Source organism: Amphibalanus amphitrite, unplaced genomic scaffold, assembly GCF_019059575.1.
Source record: "Amphibalanus amphitrite isolate SeventyFive unplaced genomic scaffold, NRLGWU_Aamphi_draft 000162F_arrow, whole genome shotgun sequence".
NCBI lineage: Eukaryota > Metazoa > Arthropoda > Thecostraca > Balanomorpha > Balanidae > Amphibalanus > Amphibalanus amphitrite.
The window spans coordinates 773700-795961 of NW_024881657.1; the positions used below are offsets into that span (position 1 = coordinate 773700).

At 47.5% G+C, this 22262-nt stretch overlaps 2 protein-coding genes across 3 annotated transcripts; one reads left to right on the forward strand and one right to left on the reverse strand.

Moving 5' to 3' along the window:
• Nucleotides 1-9: 9 nt before the first annotated feature.
• On the reverse strand, nt 10-22125 carry LOC122383393 (larval cuticle protein LCP-22-like). 2 transcript variants are annotated; one of them, XM_043369745.1, is made up of 2 exons: nt 22036-22098; nt 10-426 (listed from the first exon to the last, which is right to left on the reverse strand). In XM_043369745.1, exons 1-2 carry the CDS (start codon nt 22042-22044, stop codon nt 16-18), a joined length of 420 nt encoding a protein of 139 aa, XP_043225680.1. In that variant the 5' UTR covers nt 22045-22098; the 3' UTR covers nt 10-15. The 2 variants fall into 2 exon arrangements, with proteins under 2 accessions (XP_043225680.1, XP_043225679.1); XM_043369744.1 differs by lacking the exon at nt 10-426 and adding an exon at nt 20801-21335 and having other exon boundaries at nt 22036-22125.
• LOC122383394 (larval cuticle protein LCP-22-like) lies at nt 8257-9421 on the forward strand. The gene is made up of 2 exons (XM_043369746.1): nt 8257-8307; nt 8877-9421. Exons 1-2 carry the CDS (start codon nt 8299-8301, stop codon nt 9285-9287), a joined length of 420 nt encoding a protein of 139 aa, XP_043225681.1. The 5' UTR covers nt 8257-8298; the 3' UTR covers nt 9288-9421.
• Nucleotides 22126-22262: the final 137 nt, after the last annotated feature.

Here is a 22262-nt window from a genome sequence, read left to right on the forward strand (position 1 = left end):
GCTGGTTGCATGTGTTTACAACACAACGTTTGAGGCGGCGGCGGCGTATGCGGCGTCCTGGGCAGCCTTGTTGGGGTCCTCGGGAGCCACCGGGATGGCGGCGCCCTCCATCACAACGCCCTCGGGGCCGGCCCGCCAGGTGATGGTGACCGGCACCTCGTTTCCGCTCTCGTCCTTGGCGACGAACGAGTAGGTTCCCTGGCTGACGATGCCGACCTCCTCTCCGATCTGCTCGGGCCGTCCGGACACGTCCTGGGAGCTCTCCTGGCCCTCGCCGGCCGTCTCGTAGCCGTACTGGAAGGAGCCGTCGTCGTTTTCGACCGACTCCATGCGGACGATGCCGGCGGCTCGGAGCTCCTCAGCGGGGTCGTAGGCCGGGTCCTGGGGCCGGGCTGCGGCCACGGCCAGCAGGGCGGCAATCACCAGCTGCAGAGATGAACGCGAACGCATGACATGTTATCGACTCGTTCGGGTAAGTACGTGATTTGATAATAAACTTTCAAAGATGCTTGAGGAGTAGGGCTGTGCAATGTGTAGTTTATGCCAATCATGATTCTGGGCAAGGCCAAATGGACATATTGAAAACGCTGGTAGCGTTCGATCAATCCACAACTTACCAGTTTCATGTTTCAGATCCACACTGTTTGAGGCTACTGACAGATTATGATTTCCAAAACGCTTTATATACTACATGGCCAAAACTGGTTTGGCAACAGACATCTTCCTCAGTAACGCACAACGTTCCTGACCCTGACTATGTGCAGACGGCTGTCGCTTGCAGCCGGCGTATACCGACTTTCGACACCAATCAGCCCTTCAGATCTCACGGGTTCCCGCAAGAAACACCCTGCGCGCTCGGCTGATGTGCGTCCTGTCGATGACCCTCGCCGATTAGCCCGTGTCTGACGGGACTATACGGAAGTCAAACCGATTTATTATTCACGCTGCAAGCCACCGTCGTCGTTCAAAACTCTTCATGCAGCAGCATGAAAATAAGCGCTTACGCGTCTTACCACAGGTGAAAGTCGAGGTCATTAAAAAAAAAACTAGCCCGCACATTACTGCGTGACGCGAGTGACTGAAGGGGAGGGATAGCACCGGCTGTCAAACCCGCAGGGATATCACTGGCCGCTTTGTATTTAGTCAGCCCCGTGCACACTCCCTACGCGGAAATCCACACACACTGCACACTTATATATGTTACAGACCACATATATACACAGTGAAATAGCGTAAGCAATAGCCGTTTTCACGACGGCCATCTGGTAAGTACACATTTGGTGCATATTAGGTGTAGATTTGGTCAAATTAGTCTGTGTTTTTCTGAAAAATTTATCAGTTGGAGTTGCACATGTGCTTATTTATCTAGTTGTTCAAATTATCAGACATCATTTTTGATTAAAATACTGAAATAAACTCATTGCATGAAGATATTTATTGTATAAGAGCTTTTTATAGAAGACCTTGTAGATTTTGTCATATTAGGTGCATTCGTCAGAGGGGTGTTCACGGGCACCGCACACTGCTGCGTGCGGTGTGTGCGGTACGTCCAGCAGGCGTGGGGGTAGGGGATGGGTAGGCGGTTCTGACGTCACGGCTGCGTGTGGTGGACGGTCCGCTGTGGCCAGTCCCGACCGGCCACAGCGATCGCTGTGTGCGGTGACGGAAGGCTGACGTAGGGACGCAGTGGGCGGAGCTTCGAGGCTGTGTGCGGTCCGACCGCACACAGGGCCCGTGAACAGCCCTCTGATAGCCCGTCGTGAAAATGCTAATATAAAACGTTTTTTATTGTGCAATTTGGCGCAAGGTACAGGTTTTTGTCCTCTTGGATATAGGCACATATTTTCAAGCATAGGACTTTTTCGGGTAAAAGATCATCCCTCAACAAGAGCAAATCAAACAGCTCCAAGTCTCAGCAGCAAGTGAGTAAGTAACGAAATTCATCGGCCTTGCCTAGCTGGCACCTTATCGGGTTTCCTTCTTGCTTTGCATCCCACCGGACGTCGCATGAGCCGGTTTCACGGAACATTTGATCTTGCCTTGCCACTCGAGCCTGAATTAGATAGCCGGGGTTCAAATCATGTAAAACAAAAGATCTGGCCACTGGACGGCGAGGAACTGGCCAAAATGGCGCAAAATTTGCCAACCGTCAGGCGTCAGAGACCGAATAGTAAGAATAAGAAGGTCCGCAAAATTTACCTGAGCTTCGCTCCGTCAACAGTTCCGTTAAATAAAATATGGATTTTCCATAATGCAACAGCTCCAGCGGAAAAGCTTGTTAGCTGTCAAGACCTTTTGATATTTAGGGTTTGGTTCTGTAGTGCTGATAAGGCTTTGAAGGACGCCGTTGCGGTTTAAACGCCCATATAAAAGAGTTCCTTGTCGCCTGTGCACACAGTGCATCTGCAGTGCGAGCTCCGTGGTTACATAGCGACATGAAACTGGTGAGTTTTTTTTTCTAAGGCTAGTCCAAATATAAATATTTTTTTGACATTTTCATGTCTCGCTCGCTCCCTGGTTACTAGGCTTGCTGAACATAAAAACTCGGTTCTCCGACTTGCGACGAGGAGTTATCCGGCCACCAACCCGCTGCCACCGGGATAAGTGACCGAGTGTGGTATTGTATCAAATTACCATTTGAACGTGCCAAGCTGTATGAAGATTAGCACCAATGGTGCATGCTGTAAGAATAAGTGTTAAGTAAAAGGTTATAGGCAACCACTCTGTAACCAAATCGGTTAAATATTGCAATGTCTGCTGATATCACCGAGTGTCCAAATACTACACATCCCTGTTTTTATTTTAGTTTTGATAACCTGAGATCATCTAACTACGTCTAACTACATATAGTTGATGTAGTCGTAGCGTTGAAAATAAAGGGAGTTTTCACATATATTCAATTATGAAAACATTGAAGATGTCGTCTCGATTTCGTCGTTTTTGTTTTTGTTGCTTTTTTGTGTTGCATGCAGCTCTGCCTACGTCTTTTTATACCAATGCATGACAGTGTGTGCTTGCGTGCCATAGGATAATAATTAATTAGCCAATCGCCAGGGGTGTCGTCATAACCCTTCTCTCCCTTCCGTCCACGCTATGAAAGAAAGGTCCTGGCCTGGCGCGGGCTAACCCGCGCCCCACTGGGGTCTGCGTATAACACGCCCTACTGGGGGGGGGGGGGGGTATTCATAGCCCCCCCTCCTAACTCCGAAACTACTGGGCCGATCGTCAAAATTCAAACGGCGTCTGATAGCCCCGGAAAAACTGTCGAGCGAAACCTAATTTCATTGACCTCGAGGTCACCGATGACGTCACAGGTCAGGTCAAAGTAAAAATTATTAGCATTTTGGCATATTCACGGTTTGGGCTCTGGCTGCCGTCTTACAAGTCAGATCAGGCTCATTTTTGGATCACACACTCTGGAACAGATGCTCTAGTTACCCTGAGGGTACCAAACTTGTACTTTGATTTTCAGGTCAAGATCAGGTCATCACAGGTCACGAAAATATTATATCATGCGTCGGTCACGTGACACTTGTTTTATGGTCCATTTAGGTCAGAGATTTCGAATTTGATGTTGTCTGTGTCATTCGAGGTCATTTTGAGTCGAATTTAGCTTATGTTATGTCACTTTCAGGTCAAAAAAGGTCAAATTTTGAAGTTAACCCTAGAACGCCTAGGGGGGGGGGGTTGTATCAACCCCCCCTGAGGTTTTTTCGAAGTGCACGCTAAACGGCTTGTCGTAGCGGGCTGAAATTTTCAATACCCTCTGGGGCAACCTTTGCGCATCTTTTGCCGAAAAAAAATTGATCGGGTCATGTCAGGTCACGGAGTTATGACGTCATAAGAGGTACAGCCTCCGGCCGACAGTTACCAAACGTGTGCGCCGAATCCCTAGGTTTTCTGCCGGTGATACCCACATTGTTTGATGGGTCATGATGAAACTTCCCATGCATGCTGGGGCAAGCATTGGCTATCGTGTGGTGCAAGAAAATTGACCGGGTCAGGTCAGATCACGGAGCTATGACGTCACAAGAGGAACAGCGTCCGGTACTATTTTTGAAAAGCGCCCGAACCACTATTTTGCTAATTCTTGTCACCTCAATGGGAATATGCAGCAATATTAGCTTCTATAGGGAGCAAATGGACCTCCCAAATCCAAAAATACAATCAGATTTCAAAAATTTAAATTTTGATTTTTCGAATTTCTGCCGCCGACTGTGACCTTGCCGACTTCCGGCGCTCCCAACGCGCCATTTTTAGAGCTAGGGAAACGAAATACATACCAAACGATAGAGAATTGATCAAGGAGCACGATAGTGAAAGTTTCAAGTCGATATCTTCCACCGTTTTGCCGCAATCGCCGCGGAAAGTTGAAAAAGTTTGATTTTTTCGGAAAATTTGACCTTTGACCGGTCATAAGTAGGTCAAATGTTGACCTAGGACCAAAAAATATACCACCAATCGCGAGATCTCGTTGAGAGCAATCCGTTGGTTTTTCCGCTAAGCTCTACGACCTTCCGTTTCGAAACGCCAGGGGGGGGGTCGTAACAACCCCCCCCCTGGTCGTTCGTGTTGTGAGAAATGGCCTGGTCGTGCGAGGGTTAAAATTTTTCAATAAAAAAGGTGTCTATTGAATGCAGTTTGAGCTCAGGAACACGATGGTGCTATTTATATTGGCGTACGATGTCAAATACGTGCTGAAAAATTGATTTGAAAAATTAATAATTGTGAATTTTTTGCAATAATGCGTAAAACTTGGCCATTTTTGAAGATATTTAGCTAAAACTTGCTAGAGTTAGTCATAGTAATGCGTTCTATCACATATATTCCGTTTTTCGAAAAGTCAAAAACTTTTTGAAAAAAAAAATGTAAAAATATAAATTTTGGATATTATTATATCAAATTTTCAAAATTTTCAAAATTTCGAAAATCCGTGATAGCAGTTTGATAGCGCAGTCTATTCTGAGTCCTCTCATGCAAAGAAATTGGATCTAGCCTAAAAACTGAGCTCTTGGGAGCGATTGCCTTGGTTCAATGTTTTGCGTCGAAATCGGCCGACCATGACGTCACTCTGACGTCATTTCCGGCCGACCTATAGTAGGTACGAAGTTCAAATTTTGACACAAGGTGTCAAATTGATGCAGCCTAAGGTACTGAAAGTTTGGCGTCGATACGTCAAGCGGTTTTGAAGTTATTGCAGAAAAACGGGAGGGGGGCTATAAATAGCCCCCCTCCCCAGTGGGGCGCGGGCTAATCACATTTTATATGGGCTCAGTAAAAATGCAACGGTTTTTACATAAATAACTATACTATCTTTGCGCTATTTCTACAGCTGGTGATTGCCGCCCTGCTGGCCGTGGCCGCCGCCCGGCCCCAGGACCCAGTGAACGACCCTTCTGAGGAGCTCCGAGCCGCCGATATAATTCAAATAGAGACGTCCCGGAACGTCGACGGCTTCTTCCAGTACCTGCCTCCGCCTCCTTCCGGCGAGGGGCCGGAGAGCTTCCAGGACGTCTTCAAACTATCCTTCAGGATCGGAGAGGACGCCGTCTGAGACGTCAGCCAGTGCACACACTCATTCGTCGCCAAAGACGAGAAACGAGGTGCCGGCTACCATCAACCGGCGGACCGGCCCCGAGGGCGTTGTGATGGAGGGCGCCGCCATCCCGGTGGCTCACGAGGGCCCCAACAAGGCTGCCCAGGACGCCGCCTACGCCGCTGCCGCCGGCGCTGGCACCAATTCTAACCGCACTGGATATTGATCTGAGCGTTCTGAGCAGTACTCTTTTGGGCGTAGCCCATTACCAATCCTGACTGGATCAAGATAATTGATAATTGACTACTCCCGAAATAGTCACTGCGTTTTTGTCGTATATTTGGCAATACATTCAGTTTTATTATAACCCTCGCCCGCACATGGGGGGTGGTTGCCACCAGTGTTCGCCATGGGCCGGGCCAGCCCAATGGGCTATGGGCTGGGCTGGGCTACGGGCTGGGCTGGGCCCTCAAATATTAAGGATCGATGGGCTGTGGATGGGCTGGGCCAAGAACTGTGAAGTGGAGTCAGTGGTTCGCAACTGAGACAAGAACTATAACTACATAGCTTATTACTGTACATGACTAAAAAACGAGATAATAAAGCACGCATGCAATGTGCATTGTGCAATGTGCATGCTGCTCGCAAAAGATTGTTTGGCTACCTTCGGATGCCTGTGTGGTGTCAATAATTTTTCATTCATTTGTTTTGACGGGCCTGGCCGGGCTGGGCTGTGACGCTTTTACCATGAATGGGCTCGGGCTGGGCCGGGCTGTGAACCCATGGGCCTGGGCTGGGCTGGACTGGGATTTTGCGGCCCGTGGCGAACACTGGTTGCCACCCCCCCCCCCCCCAGGCAGTCTTTCTGCTCTGCACTCGACATTTTTAGAGCTAGAAGGCTGATTTTTCGTATAGCTGCTCGTCTATCCTTTCTTGATGTCCACTGAAAATTTTAAGTTTCTGTGATTTTTGGTTTCGGAGATATGACCTTGTTTTTCAGGTCATGTCATGACCCAAATGGCCAATTCTCAACATCTTGCGTTTGCCATGGGCCTTGTGAGCTTTTGACACCCTGATTTCGGCCTTTTTTGCCAGTCTTACCTCCCACCTATCATGGAACATGTTGTTCGACGATGTACAGGGGTCAAGGTCAGGGTCAAGGTCAACCTAGGTCATCTAAGATAATTGCGTTTTAGGCAAGCTGAATTTACTTTTTGTGAAGTTTTTTGACTGCATTTTTGGTAAAGGCTTCTCAGATCATGATTTCATGTGATATGGACCCAAAAACAATCGGTGCACACATCAGCATACACACAGACACACACAGACATACAAACACATATAATTGACCTTGACCTAACATGACCTGAAATGACCTCAGCAGCAAAATTCTGGTCGGATAGTGTGACAAAGAGGTTCTAGCTGGCTTGGCACCAGAAAACAGCATCGTCATCGGTATTTGATAAGCAGCGCACTTGATATCCAACGGTGACCCAAAACAGCAACATTTTTTAGTTTGACCTGACCTGGAAGGTCAATGACTGACCTGAGAAGGTAAAACTGGGTATCATTGGATTTGTCTCTTCCCAAAGAATCTTTTTGGTCTTTACTGCTAAGCTCTATCTCCAACAGGAACGAAATGGCGCGGGGGGGTGGCAACCACCCCCCCCCCCATGTGCGTTCTAGGATGGGAAAATGGCATGTGCGGGCGAGGGATAAGGCTGTGGTTTTTTGTTTTCACTTTTTTGTTATGGGTGTTTGGAAAGTGACATTGGTGTTGATTGATTTGCCGTGGAAGTTGCCAGGATAATGTGGGTGTTTGGAATCCACAGTTGAATACAATTCTCTACCTTTGTAGCGGTGAGCAATTCGGTAGTCCTCAGTGTTAGTACTAGATACGTTAACCCGGCGGCCGCTGGGCCTCCGCGCCACCCGCCGGCCGCTGGGGGGGGGCATAAAGTTGCCCCCCCCCTTTACTTCTGCGACGATATCGTCGCAACGCGAAGAGATAGAGAAACGAAACTTTGCACACATCTTCCTGAATACCTAGCCGAGGTTGTGTCCAAATTTGGTGTCGATCTAATTTGAAATGACGTCACAGTGACGTCATAAGTGAAATTATAGATTTGCGACTCTCATATTCCTCACGATACATCAGATATATGGGACCGAATATAAAGGGTCGATTATTGGTCAGAAACTAGATGGAAGTGTAGTTAGATGTTTTAGGATGACAGCAGGTGCTGTCTAGTTCATTTACAGTTGAGTTTCATGCTCAGCGTCATCAGAAATGGTCCATATCGGAAAACGGCAAAACTTTATGACGTCACTGTGACGTCATCTTAGGTGCTACAACCACCAAACTTTCCTCAAACATTGCCTAGGTATTCATTTGAAGCTATGCCAAGTTTCACTTTCGTAGCTCATCAGGTTTCGGAGATATTTCACAAAACGTAAAGGGGGGCAACTTTATGCCCCCCCCCCCCCAGCGGCTCGTGGGTTAAGCTTTCAAATGCATTCTGCAACGACTTTACTGTAATGCGCGTAGTCATAAGCATACAATCGGCATTTTTCAAAGCATAGTGGCTCCGATTGAGAAGCTAGTCATCCGTCAAAGCCTTCGGATCTTTAGTGTCTGGCTTTGCAGCGCGGATTATGCTTACGAAGGCCGCCGTGTGGTTCGCATAGCCCCTATAAAAGACCACCTCTCCGGCAGGAGTGCACAGTGCATCTGCATCGCAAGTTCGTGCTAACATATCGACATGAAGCTGGTAAGTTGATAAACTGAGTGGGGCATTGGGCTAACTTTTAATTAACGCGCCATTTGGCATGTAAATTATTACTGATTACGGTGTCGCAACGTGTAACTTACATCTATGAAAACGAATTGCTGAAAAGAGAGTTAGACGGGTACAAATCAGACACGCACACCAATTATTGCTTCAAAATTGTTTTGAAGTGTGTATTAAAAAAAAAAAAAAACGAGAACAGAGTGGACATGCTACATGTATCTGACGGTGATATCTTGTGGTTAGTGAGTGCAACTACGACCTCCCGATTACATATATTCGCCAGATCGTATGGTAGGTGTCGGGGCTCAGTAAACGGCAGGCTTAGCTTAGCGTGGTCTCCGCGGTGACCATCTGTATATTACAATATTCAGGTAATAAAATAAAGGGAAAATATTCGTTGAAAAACACTGAGCCGAAAATTGAGCGATGGGGGTAAGGACCTGGGCAACAACATTTGCTTGCAACAAATGAGATAAGCAGACGGTCAATATGTTGGTCAATCATGACACTGTTTAACATAAATAACCATCTGTGCACTATTTCCACAGCTGGTAATTGCCGCCCTGCTGGCCGTGGCCGCCGCCCGGCCCCAGGACCCGGCCTACGACCCCGCTGAGGAGCTCCGAGCCGCCGGCATCGTCCGCATGGATATGGTCCAGAACGACGACGGCTCCTTCCAGTACGGCTACGAGACGGCCGGCGAGGGCCAGGAGAGCTCCCAGGACGTGTCCGGACGGCCCGAGCAGATCGGAGAGGAGGTCGGCATCGTCAGCCAGGGCACCTACTCGTTCGTCGCCAAGGACGAGGACGGAAACGAGGTGCCCGTCACCATCACCTGGCGGGCCGGCCCCGAGGGCGTTGTGATGGAGGGCGCCGCCATCCCGGTGGCTCCCGAGGACCCCAACAAGGCTGCCCAGGACGCCGCCTACGCCGCTGCCGCCGGCGCTGGTGACTTCTAAGGCGGAAAATGATCCGAGAACCCTGAACTATCTCGCCTCTGTGAAGGCTGTGTGCTGATCGAGTGGACGCACTAACACTTGTGAGTCATTTCGCTGTCATCATGTGATATTAATAAATGCAGAAGTATCATTGAGCCCGCCCGTATTGGTCTTGTCACAGCTTCTGATATCATCGAGAGGATCGTGAGGTAGGAGGGTCCAGAGCCGTTCCGCCTCTGATCTAGCTAGATTTTCTCGTGAAAAAAAGAGCGTGCTGCCCGTTACAAAAGAAAGTTGATGATACCTTAACCCTCGCCCGCACATGCCATTTTCCCATCCTAGAGCGCACATGGGGGAAGGGGGGTGGTTGCCACCCCCCGCGCCATTTCGTTCCTGTTGGAGATAGAGCTTAGCGGTAAAAACCAAAAAGATTATTTGGGAAGGGACGAATCCAATGATACCCAGTTTTACCTTCTCAGGTCAGTCATTGACCTTCCAGGTCAGGTCAAACTTAAAAATGTTGCTCTTTTGGGTCACCGTTGGATATCAAGTGCGCTGCTTATCATATACCGATGACGATGCTGTTTTCTGGTGCCAAGCCAGCTAGAACCTCTTTGTCACACTACCCGACCAAATTTTTGCTGCTGAGGTCATTTCAGGTCAAGTTAGGACAAGGTCAGTTATCCCGCGCCCCGCTGGGGGGGCAGAATCTGCCCCCTCCCGTTTTTCGCCAATAACTTCTAAACGCGTTACGTCAGCAAGGTCAATCTTTCAGAACTTTATCATACATCAATTTGACACGTTCCCTGAAAATTTGAGCGAAATCCGTCGGATTTTTTTTGAGAAATTGACGTTTTAGTGACGTCATGTTCGCCATGTTCGCCTCAAAAAACGGCAAAATTTCAAACGCCGCTAACGCCTTCATTTTTAAATGAATCAAGACGTAACAAAAAGGTTATACGTGATTCTACTGTGTGTATCAAATGGCGATCTCGGTTTTTTGAAAATTTTAGATTTTGGCAAATTTTTTTCTAAAAAAAAACAACTTTTTTGGGAAAATAATAATAAAATCCAAATTTTTGAGTGTATCGAAAAAACGGAATATATGTCAGAGGAGTGGTATATGTGCACCTACATACCAATTTTTAGAAGAATCGGTTAAAAAATGTGGGAGTTATTCAAAAATTTATGACGTCAAGACACACAAAATTTTTGAAAAAAATGATTTTTTTGGAAGTTCTACACCTCGTACGGCAACAAAAATAGCACCATTCGATTCTCCATGAAAAACTGCATCAGATAGACACCTTTGTAGGCCTTAACAACCAACTTCAAAATTTGACCCCACTTGCCCTGACCTTGACCTGACCTCGACCTGAAATTCATCCAGAGTTGGTCCATATCACTTATTGAGTGTGCCTATTGAATTCTATGAGTAAAATGACCCATAAAACATGTGTCGCACATGCCCTTTTCTATATTTTGTTTTTGGTGACCTGACCTGACCTGACCTGACCTTGACCTTGACCTTTAACCCGCGCACCGACGGAGGGCGGATATCCGCCCCCCCTGAGGTTTTTCGCGAATAGCGGGAAAACCGCGGCGCGTAGCGCCGCGAAATTTGGTATGACTATAACCTCATCAATTTTACACATGGTGTGCAAGTTTGAACCTCCTACCTTTTAATGCCGGGTTCACACCGGATTCCGGACCGGCAAAATTCCGTCTGCCGGGCCGGAAAAATGGCCAATTCCGTGCCGGAAAATTGAAAACTGGTGTGAACCGGCAAATCTGGCAACTTTTTTTGACCGGTCCGGCAGGCCGGAGAGCCAGATTTTCCGGTCCGGCAAGAAGTTGAAATCATCTCAACTTTTGCCTTGCCGGATAGCCACCGTTTGTGATATGAAATTAAGGCACCAGGGAAATAATGTTATGTTTCAGCGCTACAGGCCCAATTTAACCAACGGTGCCCTAATAGTCTCGCGATTTTTCACGAGAATATAAAATTCAAGCGTAAATTTGACGGCGTTTCATTTTTATTTCAAAACATTTGCATCTCAAACGGAGTGATAGCTACGCTTCTGTTTTTGTACCTATTTCACATGACTCATGGCCTTTTCAAATTATAAATTAATTTCATCGGTTGGAAAATATCCATGACTTTATAATAAAAAAAGATAAATGTTATAAGGAAGCGATGAAAAGGGCAAATTTAATTTTCAAATTTAACCCTACCTGATGTAGGGTGAAATTTCAAATTCAAATTTAACACGCGCAGTGGAAGGGGGGCGGATTTCGCCCACCCCTCCTGTTTTTCGCCAATAACTCGCGCCGCAAACATGATATTATTATGAAATTTGGGCTACCTGTCCAAAATTGAATTGCGGATCTTCTCGCGCATAAAATAAGAAAATCGGTTCGCAACTTTTCTAGTAATAGCGGTGTAAAGTCAAACATCCTGCCGCCGCGGCGGCGCGGCGGCCGGCGCTAGCCGTTACGCGCCGCCTGAATTGTAGACTGTGCCGGGGCGGGACGGTTCCGTCTTTACATCGCGCTACTTACCGCTGATTATATTCGATTCGCGTCAAATTTGGCGAAAAGACTAAGAAATGTACAGGCAATCTTATGGTCAAATAATTTTGAAAATCAGCCGGTAAAAACTTGAGTTATGAGTGTGTAAACACAAAATTGTGATTGCCGCTTTTCCCGCGTCCGCCGATCCCGCTTCGGCCGGCGACATCTTACCCTTAGCAGGCTTCTAACTGCCATATTTATTGTTTGATTAACTAGAAATTCACCATACATACTCACAAATGTATGTTCTTTCGTATAGTGAAAGAAAAAAAAGGAAATCGGCCGGTAACTTTTTGAGTTATCGGCGTGTAAACGCAAAAAAGTCGCTCATATGGCAGATTTGACCACATTTGACCTCATTTGACCTTGAAGATATTGACCTAGGGTCATGAAATTCACACACAACAGAGTTCTCCAGGGCCCCCACCTACCCTCCAAATTTCGTCTCCCTAGCTCCATTGGGAGCTGAGATCTTAGGGGGGGGGCGCCATCCGCCCCCCCCCCCCTTCCACTGGGCGTAGTACTCGCAACCCTTCCACTGCGCGTGTTGTCAGGTCACCAGGTCACTTTGAATGACCCAACCTCAAGTCACTTTTTTGCAACTTTTTCACCGTGCCAGAGCTACAGTAGATGTCGGTGGCCTTTGAAAGTCGCAGGATATTATTAGGTCATTAGTAGCTACAATTTGTTTATCTCGGAATTTTGATATCGGTGACCTAAGGTCAGGTCAATTTCGCGACCTCCCCATTATAAGTCAATGGGGGGGAAAATCAACTCCCTGTTTTTACCACTAAAACGGGTCGGAATGGCCCCATATACTTTAAATGACTTCATATACGATCAATCTTCACTACCTTGAGGTCTGTTTTGCTGTTGGGCAGCTGTGAGGTCATGTGACGTCATCAAAGGTCACCAAAGGTTTTTGGCCAATAACTCCGTACAAGAACAAGATACAGACGCGTGGATGGTCTCATTGTGTTCAGCTCGTCAAGACGCATCGAATGATATGCATGATGACCTCGAGGTCACGTGACCTGAGGTCAACCTTTGACCTTGACCTTTCGAGGTCAACATATATATCATTCGATGCGGATTGACGAGAGGATCACGATGATGCCCTTAGTTTGTTCCTATCTTGACTAATTCGAAAGTTATTCGAGAGAAACTCTCTCCATATCTAGCGCCGCCATTTTGACTTTTTCGACCCCTGTGACGTCATCTTTGACCTGACCTGAAAATGACCTTTGTAAAAATTGTAGATCTTGGCCGTACGTATCCGATGCCGTTTACCGCTTGTCGCTATCTTGCTTCATTCTCGAGATCTCAGGGGGGGGGGTCATCCGCCCCCCCCCCCGTCGGTGCGAAGTTGGCGCAGACCCCCGTCGGTGCGCGGGTTAAATGACATTGTATGCAACGAATATTGTCTTGGTAGTCTAAGAACACGTTTTGGGCAATCAGTCTCAGTCCATTCCTCGGCAACTACGGTGCAAGGCCGATACTGTAGAAACTTGCATTTTGTACCCTTGACCTGACCTTGACCTGACCTCTGACCTACTTAAGGAAAACAATTTGGGCTCTTAAGATCCGCCTTGTTGAGAGCTTTCGATTGCCGTTTTCCCCGTCTTTCTACGACCATCGGTTCGGAAGTTAGACAGGGGGGGCAGAATCTGCCCCCCAGCAAGGCGCGTATGGCTGAATAGCCCAGCGGGGCGCGGGTTATATGTGTTTGTATGTCTGTGTGTGTCTGTGTGTATACTGATGTGTGCACCGATTGTTTTTGTGTCCATATTACATGAAATCATGATCTGCTGAGAAGCTTTTACCAAAAATGCAGTAAAAAAATTCACAAAAAGTAAATTCAGCTTGCCTAAAACGCCATTATCTTAGATGACCTAGGTTGACCTTGACCCTGACCTTGACACCTGTACATCGTCGAACAACATGTTCCATGATAGGTGGGAGGTAAGACTGGCAAAAAAGGCCGAAATCAAGGTGTCAAAAGCTCACAAGGCCCATGGCAAACGTAAGATGCTGAGAATTGGCCATTTGGGTCATGACATGACCTGAAAAACAAGGTCATATCTCCGAAACCAAAAATCACAGAAGCTTGAAATTTTCAGTGGACATCAAGAAAGGATAGAGGAGCAGCTCTACGAAAAATCAGCCTTCGAGCTTTAAAAATGTTGAGTGCAGAGCAGAAAGACTACCTGGGGGGTGGCAACCCCCCCCCCCATGGGCGGGCGAGGGTTAATAAGGGTATTAGGACATTGGTTGACCTTCAAAGTCAGGCCAATGACCCCTAGTAATCGGAAATGTATGGACGTAATAGAGCTTAGTAATACTAGATTGCCATTTTTTGGGGGGACCTGATTTCGAATTTCCTATTGGCATTGATTAAAGATGATGTATTGGTGCCTTTCGAGTAGGTCGGGTCAGGTCAGGTCAAGTCCCCCAGAAGGCAGAAAAGAAGGCCTGCCATCCATACCATTTGAAAACTGCCGCTGAAAGCTTCGTAAAATGTTTCATAGGAACCAAAACCAGTCCACTTTCCTAATGCTCAAATGAGTGCCGAATACGAAAACAGCTTCACAAAGTACCATCCTAAAACTTAACCCGCGAGTTGCTGGGTGGGGGGGGCGTTAAACGCCCCCACTTTTTTCGCCGGGCCATAGCATAAAAACGGCGCGCCGCAGGCGCGCCAAATTTTGGGTACCTGTAGAGAGTTGATTGAAGGTTATTGTGACAAAGTTTCAAAAAAATCGGTCGGAAATTTTTTGAGATATTGAGGTTTTAGTGACGTCATGATTTCTGAGTTTTCGACCAAAAACGGCATATGTTCAAAAAATTATATAAAATCACAGAATAGACATACAGACATGCCGTAAACGCCATTAGACTGCCAATACCATGATCAATCAAATGACTATCTTCAATTATTGATTATCGTTCCGCATTTTCCAAAATCTTGAACTGAATCTTGGCAATTTTTCGTGACCATGATACATGAATTTCTTAAATTGAACTTTTTGAGCCAAACACGTAGGGTAGACCGGGGCAAGTCGCCCCGCCGAGGTAAAACGCCTCACCGATGTTTCTCGGAACTGGCAAGGTTCTGGGGAAACATCCTCTCTTCTATAAAACGTGCACTATACGATCATTATATGAGCAGACTGGAAAGAAATTGTGATGACTCTTTAGGGAGATATAGCCAAAAATGTGTTTTTGGAGTGATTTTGTTTTGTTGTCAGATTATGCATCATGGCGTTCTTTTATCGTCCACATCAGGTTAACGACTTTTATGTATTTTGAAAAACTACTGTCTAACGCTTACAATGCCGGGTTGGTTCGTGTTAAATTATGTCTTCCTGGAGTGCAAGGCGTTGTTCTCTGACCGAACTACGTGATGGGGTAAAACGCCCCAGTAGGTCGCGGGGCAAAAAGCCCCATGGGGCGTTTTACCTCATGTGTTGTTCGGACTACCCACTTCCTAACGTTCGGTAGCTGGCGAACGGTATGTTTCTATGCATTTATATGTACTTTTCTCATCAACTGGATGGCAAAGGAAGTATTTTGTTAACATTTGCATTGCAATAATTTATTATTTGGCCTTCCCAGCAAACATGCCCACATGGGTCCCATATGGGGTGAACATGGGCCAGATGGGCCCACGTGGGACATGGGCTACAGATGGGCTACCCATATGGGCCCCATATGGGATAAAAATGGGCCAGATGGGCCAAACGCATGTGGGCTGGAGATGGGCATCCCATGTGGGTCCCATATGGGGTGAACATGGGCCAGATGGGCCGACGTGGGACATGGGCTACAGATGGGCTACCCATATGGGTCCCATGTGGGCGCCGCGTGGGTCCCATATGGGGCCTACGTGGGCTGGCCCATATGGGTCCCACGTGTCACCCACTGCCATTCCCATGTGGGACCCATATGGAAGAGGTGGGGGGCCCATGTGGGCCCCATATGGGAACCATGTGGGCATGTTTGCTGGGTTATGAGGCAGGTGAAAAACCTGCTCATACAATAGTGTCGTAGCTGAACACCTGATAGGATGGAAGGTGCTAACTTCAGTGCCATGCCTCCCAAGGTCCAACGGACCTTTCATATAAGATTTAGTCAACTAGCATGTTTAATCTTTAATCTAGAGTATGGGGCTTCTTGCCCCAGGCCGTGGGGCGTTTTGCCCTGGGGTTGGGGCAAAACGCCCTATTTGCAGTTGCTTAACAAACCACTTCCTAGCTGGGAGTCCGATCATAAGTGAATGAATTTGAGGGGTGGAATTTAAAGTAAAATGTCCAAAGAACGCATTGAGCACAAATTTGGCCTTCCAGGTTATGTGGAATAAAAGTTATGTAGCAAAATAAATTATCTGGGGCGTCTTGCCCCAGGCTACCCTACACATATGATAAAATGAATGTCACCATCGTGTTCTACGCCCCAAATTACCTATAAAACATGTGTCACAGGCTGCGAATATCAGTTTTGATTTTCGGGGATATGTGCCTACCCGGTTGACCTGACCTTGACCCTGAACTATGCTTGACTGATCCCTATATGGAGCTGACACTCTTGTAGGTCTTATAAGATGGATTGTGCACCGTTTTGACAGAGTTTATGGCGAGAGGCGCCCATTGCGAAGTCCTGAAGTCCATGCTACTGAAAGCCCGATTTCAGGTGTTTGACCTGACCTTGACCTGACCTTGACCCGACCTGTGACCTCAAAATTCAACTTTGAAGTACTCATCTGAAGCGTCTTGTCGCGCTCTTTCGTTTGCCGCCTCGTGCGTTTCGCTGCGCCTATTGGTTCTCGAGTTATCGGCTGGGGGCGTTTAACGCCCCCCCCCCCCCCCCAGCAAACGGTGGGTGGCGAAATACCCCAGCAACTGTCGGGTTAAAAAGTGAGTTAATAAAAACTCAATGAACTAAAAGTTACTTTGCAAGTCCATAATGTATGGATTTCACATGAAAGCACATTTCTTATCAGAATAAGCCTGAAAATGCACGGAAAATGTGCGCCGACATACGCCGTATCGCGATTCCGGCCAATATAACATTAAATCAGGGAACAAGTCGAGTCCAAATGTCACTTGGGTCAGGGTCATGCTGATGCTATTTCAAGGCATATTTGTAAAAAATGTTAACTCGATGAACTATTTGTGATTCGTCTTACGATACCAGGCTGCCCCAAGTTCAAGGTCACGGAAGAGGATCCTTGCTAGAGACTCTTTCACTGATTTCAAGTCAGTTATCCCTTGCCCCGTAGGGGGGGGGGGGAACAGCCCCTTCCTGTCCTTTTCCGTCGATATCTCCTGAACGGCTGGAGATATCGCCACCAAAATTTTAGGACCCATCTGGGCATCATTTCTACACATTGTCACCAACAAATTTTCAGAGGCTATGATAGGTTGGCCACAAATGACGTCAGAATGACGTCATGTTCTGTCATTTTCGACCGAAAAAAGAACTTCGCAAGAAGACCTGTCAAGCCTACAGCTTTGAAGATACAGAGAAATGATCGAACCTAAAAGATGTAAAATTGACAGCACTACAAAACTGCTTCCTCGGATTTTTGAAATTTTTGAGTTTTGACCCCCAAAATTAAAAAACCTTTTTTAGATATATTAGCGAATAAATAAAAAAATTGGAGTTTCGAAAAAAAAAACTGAATATATCCCAGCAAACATGCCCACATGGTTCCCATATGGGGCCCACATGGGCCCCCACCTCTTCCATATGGGCCCCACATGGGAATGGCAGTGGGTGACACGTGGGACCCATATGGGCCAGCCCACGTAGGCCCCATATGGGACCCACGCGGCGCCCACATGGGACCCATATGGGTAGCCCATCTGTAGCCCATGTCCCACGTGGGCCCATCTGGCCCATGTTCACCCCATATGGGACCCACATGGGATGCCTATCTCCAGCCCACATGCGTTTGGCCCATCTGGCCCATTTTTATCCCATATGGGGCCCATATGGGTAGCCCATCTGTAGCCCATGTCCCACGTGGGCCCATCTGGCCCATGTTCACCCCATATGGGACCCATGTGGGCATGTTTGCTGGGATGTGATAGTAACTATAGTTACTATCACAGTAACTATAGTTATAGACGGTATACCGTCTACTATATAGGTACATACAAAATTTCAGATCGATACCTCGTTTTTTGGCCAAGTTATAGCCAAAAACCGCTCAAAAATGATGACGCCAAATTTTCAAACTCATTTTTTGGCAATTCTAGACCTTGTAGAGCAAAACAAAGACCACCATTAGACTCCCCGTGACGAGCTGCATCGAATCGATACCCATTTTATGCAAAAATATCAACTTTAAAATTTGACCTAATTTGACCTGACCTTGACCTGACCTTCACCAAAACGTGACCTATGCTGGCCCCAAAGGCTGCCTAACCCACATAATCGCATTTGTCATGTAAAATGGACCATAAGACATGCATCACACGACACTTTCATATTGTGACCCCCGGTGACCTGACCTCGCTGTGACCTGACCTGGTATCAGTGACCTCAGATAGCAAAGTATGTGTTTGACGAACAATGTCCCATCGATGGTTTTCAATAAATTACCAATTTTCTCGATTTCACAACACATTTCTTGAAATGCCTGTGAACGGTGAAAATCCGACCTTTGACCTGACCTGTGACGTCATTGGTTTGACCTAGGTCAATGAAATTTTCTCACAAGGTAGTTCCCGGATGGGGATATCGAACACCGTTTGAGTTTTGAAAATCGACCGATAAATTTTCGAGATCTTAGGGGGGGGGGGGCGAAACGGCCTCTCCCCTACGGGTGGTAGGGTCCGCCGCGGTAGCCCTACGGGGCGCGGGTTATGACAATGAACAATTTTGTCATACTGAGGCTCTAAATGAATGCTTAGAGCAAAATGGATGCCAGATTCGTGATCAGCGGCTACGAATCCATCATATACAACCTTTGGTGTGTCAAGGTCAACCAAAGGTCATTCGAGGTCGCATGAGGTCAACATAAAACTTGACCTTTAACGGACAAAATATATACCAGCCAACGCAGCTTGACAAGACGAATGCGACAAGCTAAAACCTCACCTTAGTGTCTTTGACCTCGGACTTCTGACCGCGGATAACCAAAACTATTTTTTTCCTAGGTCAAACGCTACATATCCGTGCTTGCAATCTTCTCTCTCGCTCTCTCTCGCTCTCTCTCTCTCTCTCTCTCTCTCTCTCTCTCTCTCTCTCTCTCTCTCTCTCTCTCTCTCTCTCTCTCTCTCTCTCTCTCTCTCTCTCTCTCTCTCTCTCTCTCTCTCTCTCTCTCTCTCTCTCTCTCTCTCTTTAACCCTCGCATGTGTGCGGCGTTTGCCAGCTTCTAATGTGTAGGGGGGGGGGGTCGGTTGGACCCCCCCCTTGCCGTTTGGCCCCTGGTCGAGCTAGAGCTTCGCGGAAAAAACGAGCGTGTTGCCCGTGACGAGAGGAAGCCGATGATACCCAATTTTAAGGTCCTAGGTCATTGGTTGACCTTCCAGGTCAGGTCAATGACCCAAAAGTCGGGAAAATCGGGACCTGTTAGAAAGTCGTAAAGTGTGGCTGCTAAGGGGTTTTTCGGGGTGCTGATCACGAATATCGTGTTAGTTTTGATCACAGATGATGTCTTGAAGCATTTAGACCGGGTCGGGTCAGGTCAGGTCAGGTCAACCATTAGGCGTCGTGACGGGTATTCGTAGTACGTGTCAACCGCCTCTGACAGCTTCGTAACATGTTACGAAGTCACCAAAACTACTTCGTAAATGTTCAAATGGTTGCTAAATTCGAATTCAGCTCCAAAAACTAGCCTAGAAACATGTAAAACTCGAAAAAGTGACCCGAGGTCACCCGAGGTCACCAAAGGTCAATGACCTGACCTGACCTTCAGGTGACCTTGACACACACGGGAGTAACATCAAATCACATGTTTGAACGTTTGAAACCACGAAAAGCTTGCAAACACGCGGCTAGTGCGAGCCGACATACGCGAAATCGCGATTCCGGCCAAACATGGTCTCGGAAAAGAGGTCACAGGTCAAAGGTCATTTGGGTCAGGGTCATGAAATTTTCAGGGTAGGTGTGAAATTGATCAATGCGAGGGTACTGAAAGTTTCGTCGCGATCGGCCGCTTTTTACGCGAGTTATTCGCGAAAAACCATGGGGGGGGGTCCATCCGACCCCCCCCCCTACACATGCGAGGGTTAAAACTAGATTTTTAACAGCTATTTGAAGCTCACGTCTGTGACACCGAAGTTTGCCGTGCAAGGTTCCAGCAAAATCAACCCTGTGACGTCATCTGGTGGATAAGTCCAATTTTTTGACTTCAGAAGATGTCCAAGTAATGTGGAAAAAGACAGTGGAAGTTTCATTTTCCTATCCCTAAGCGTTCGGGAGTGATCGCCAATATTCGCCAGCGGTAGGGCGAAAAAAAACTCCCCCTCCCCGGGCCCGCGAGGACATTGCCAAGTGTCGTGTGCCTGGGGAAACACAAACATTGATTTTTAAGCTTTCTTTCTGATTTTTAAATCTTTTTGCCCTGCCCTTGACCTGATCTATGATTTATTGGACGACTCTTGCATGACCCGGGCATTCGTGTAGCACTTCAATTATTTATGTATTCTGACTGAGCCTATGACGAGCGATGCCCACTAAGTTCAGAGTACTGAAAGCCCGGTGTCGGGGTGTTTGACCTGACTTTGACCCAGTCCGTGGTCTTAGAATTATTTTGCGTTGATGCTCACCAGCAGCGTGACGTACCGTTTTTCGCCATCTCGCCTATCTCGCTGGGACTATTAGTATACACACTCCATACGGAAAGCGTCAGGAGTTGACCCTGCATCCTTCCACTCAGGCCGAGTCATAACTCGAGGTAAAAGCTGTACGCATATTTACTAACGAGTGATGGTTGATTTGATGAAAAGCTGTTCACATTCTGAAGATGTATTTGAAATACATGGTTCGATGACAGCGAGCACACTGACTTTCAGACAATCCTTTCCACTATCCCAATTCATAAAGTAGATTTAATGTTGACATCAGTTCGTGGATTTAGAAGTCGCCGGCGCCGGCGGCAGCGGCGTAGGCGGCGTCCTGGGCAGCCTTGTTGGGGTCCTCGGGAGCCACCGGGATGGCGGCGCCCTCCATCACAACGCCCTCGGGGCCGGCCCGCCAGGTGATGGTGACCGGCACGTCGTTTCCGTCCTCGTCCTTGGCGACGAACGAGTAGGTGCCCTGGCTGACGATGCCGACCTCCTCTCCGATCTGCTCGGGCCGTCCGGACACGTCCTGGGAGCTCTCCTGGCCCTCGCCGGCCGTCTCGTAGCCGTACTGGAAGGAGCCGTCGTCGTTCTGGACCATATCCATGCGGACGATGCCGGCGGCTCGGAGCTCCTCAGCGGGGTCGTAGGCCGGGTCCTGGGGCCGGGCGGCGGCCACGGCCAGCAGGGCGGCAATCACCAGCTGCAGGCAGATAGAAATGAATCAGAGACGGATACAGTTCGGACCATAGACCTGACAGACCTAGCCAGCTGTGGACAACTGCACACAAGGGGCAGCTCAGACTTGTCATCAGTGATTCATCCGCGACTTAATTTAGCGATTAACTGCAATTCGACTTGGACTGTGATTTGGTTGTGCGGAGCTCATCAGCAGTCTTTGAATTTCACACTTCGGGGTGTTCTAGCTGCCTAGAGTTTATGAACAAACCCGAAAAAAACGTACAATTATTTTTAGGTATTTTATTTTTTGACGGTTATTTCATGGAAAATGAATCAAAATAAAGCAAATTCATTATTCGTGGTACATGAGTCAAATTAAGTGTTCATGTTACCGGATGCCTACATCTACATACAATCGCAAGTTCTCACTTTTCCGCATGTCACACCATCCCTATTGATTTTATGAAAATTATTTATCTGGCATTCTTTGAATGAAAAATAACCGCTTTTTGATTAACAGCAACCGGTCAAGTATTTATCAAGATCCGTTACCAATTGTATGATCTAACGTAGTTCAATCATATCCAATAACCTGTCACGATCGAAACCGATTGGCGGTAGCTGGCGCTTATGGCAATGGTTTATGGCAATGGGTGTAGGCTAGCAACTGTCCCGAACAACTAATAGTGAACAACCAACGGCTCGTACACTGCCAAACTTACCAGCTTCATGGCGATGGGTGGTCACAGGATGTCTGAGGCAGATCAACTGTGCCTGAGCCCCGCCGGACGCGCCTTTTATAACGCTGCCGTGCAGCCTATGGCGTCCTTCAAAATCGTAATCACCTCTCCGCAATCTCGCCAATGCCTGCAGTCACCGATGACCACCGTGGTAAGATGGCGGCCGACGACCGCGACAGCCGGGACTGAGAGCACAATTTCTAATAGAG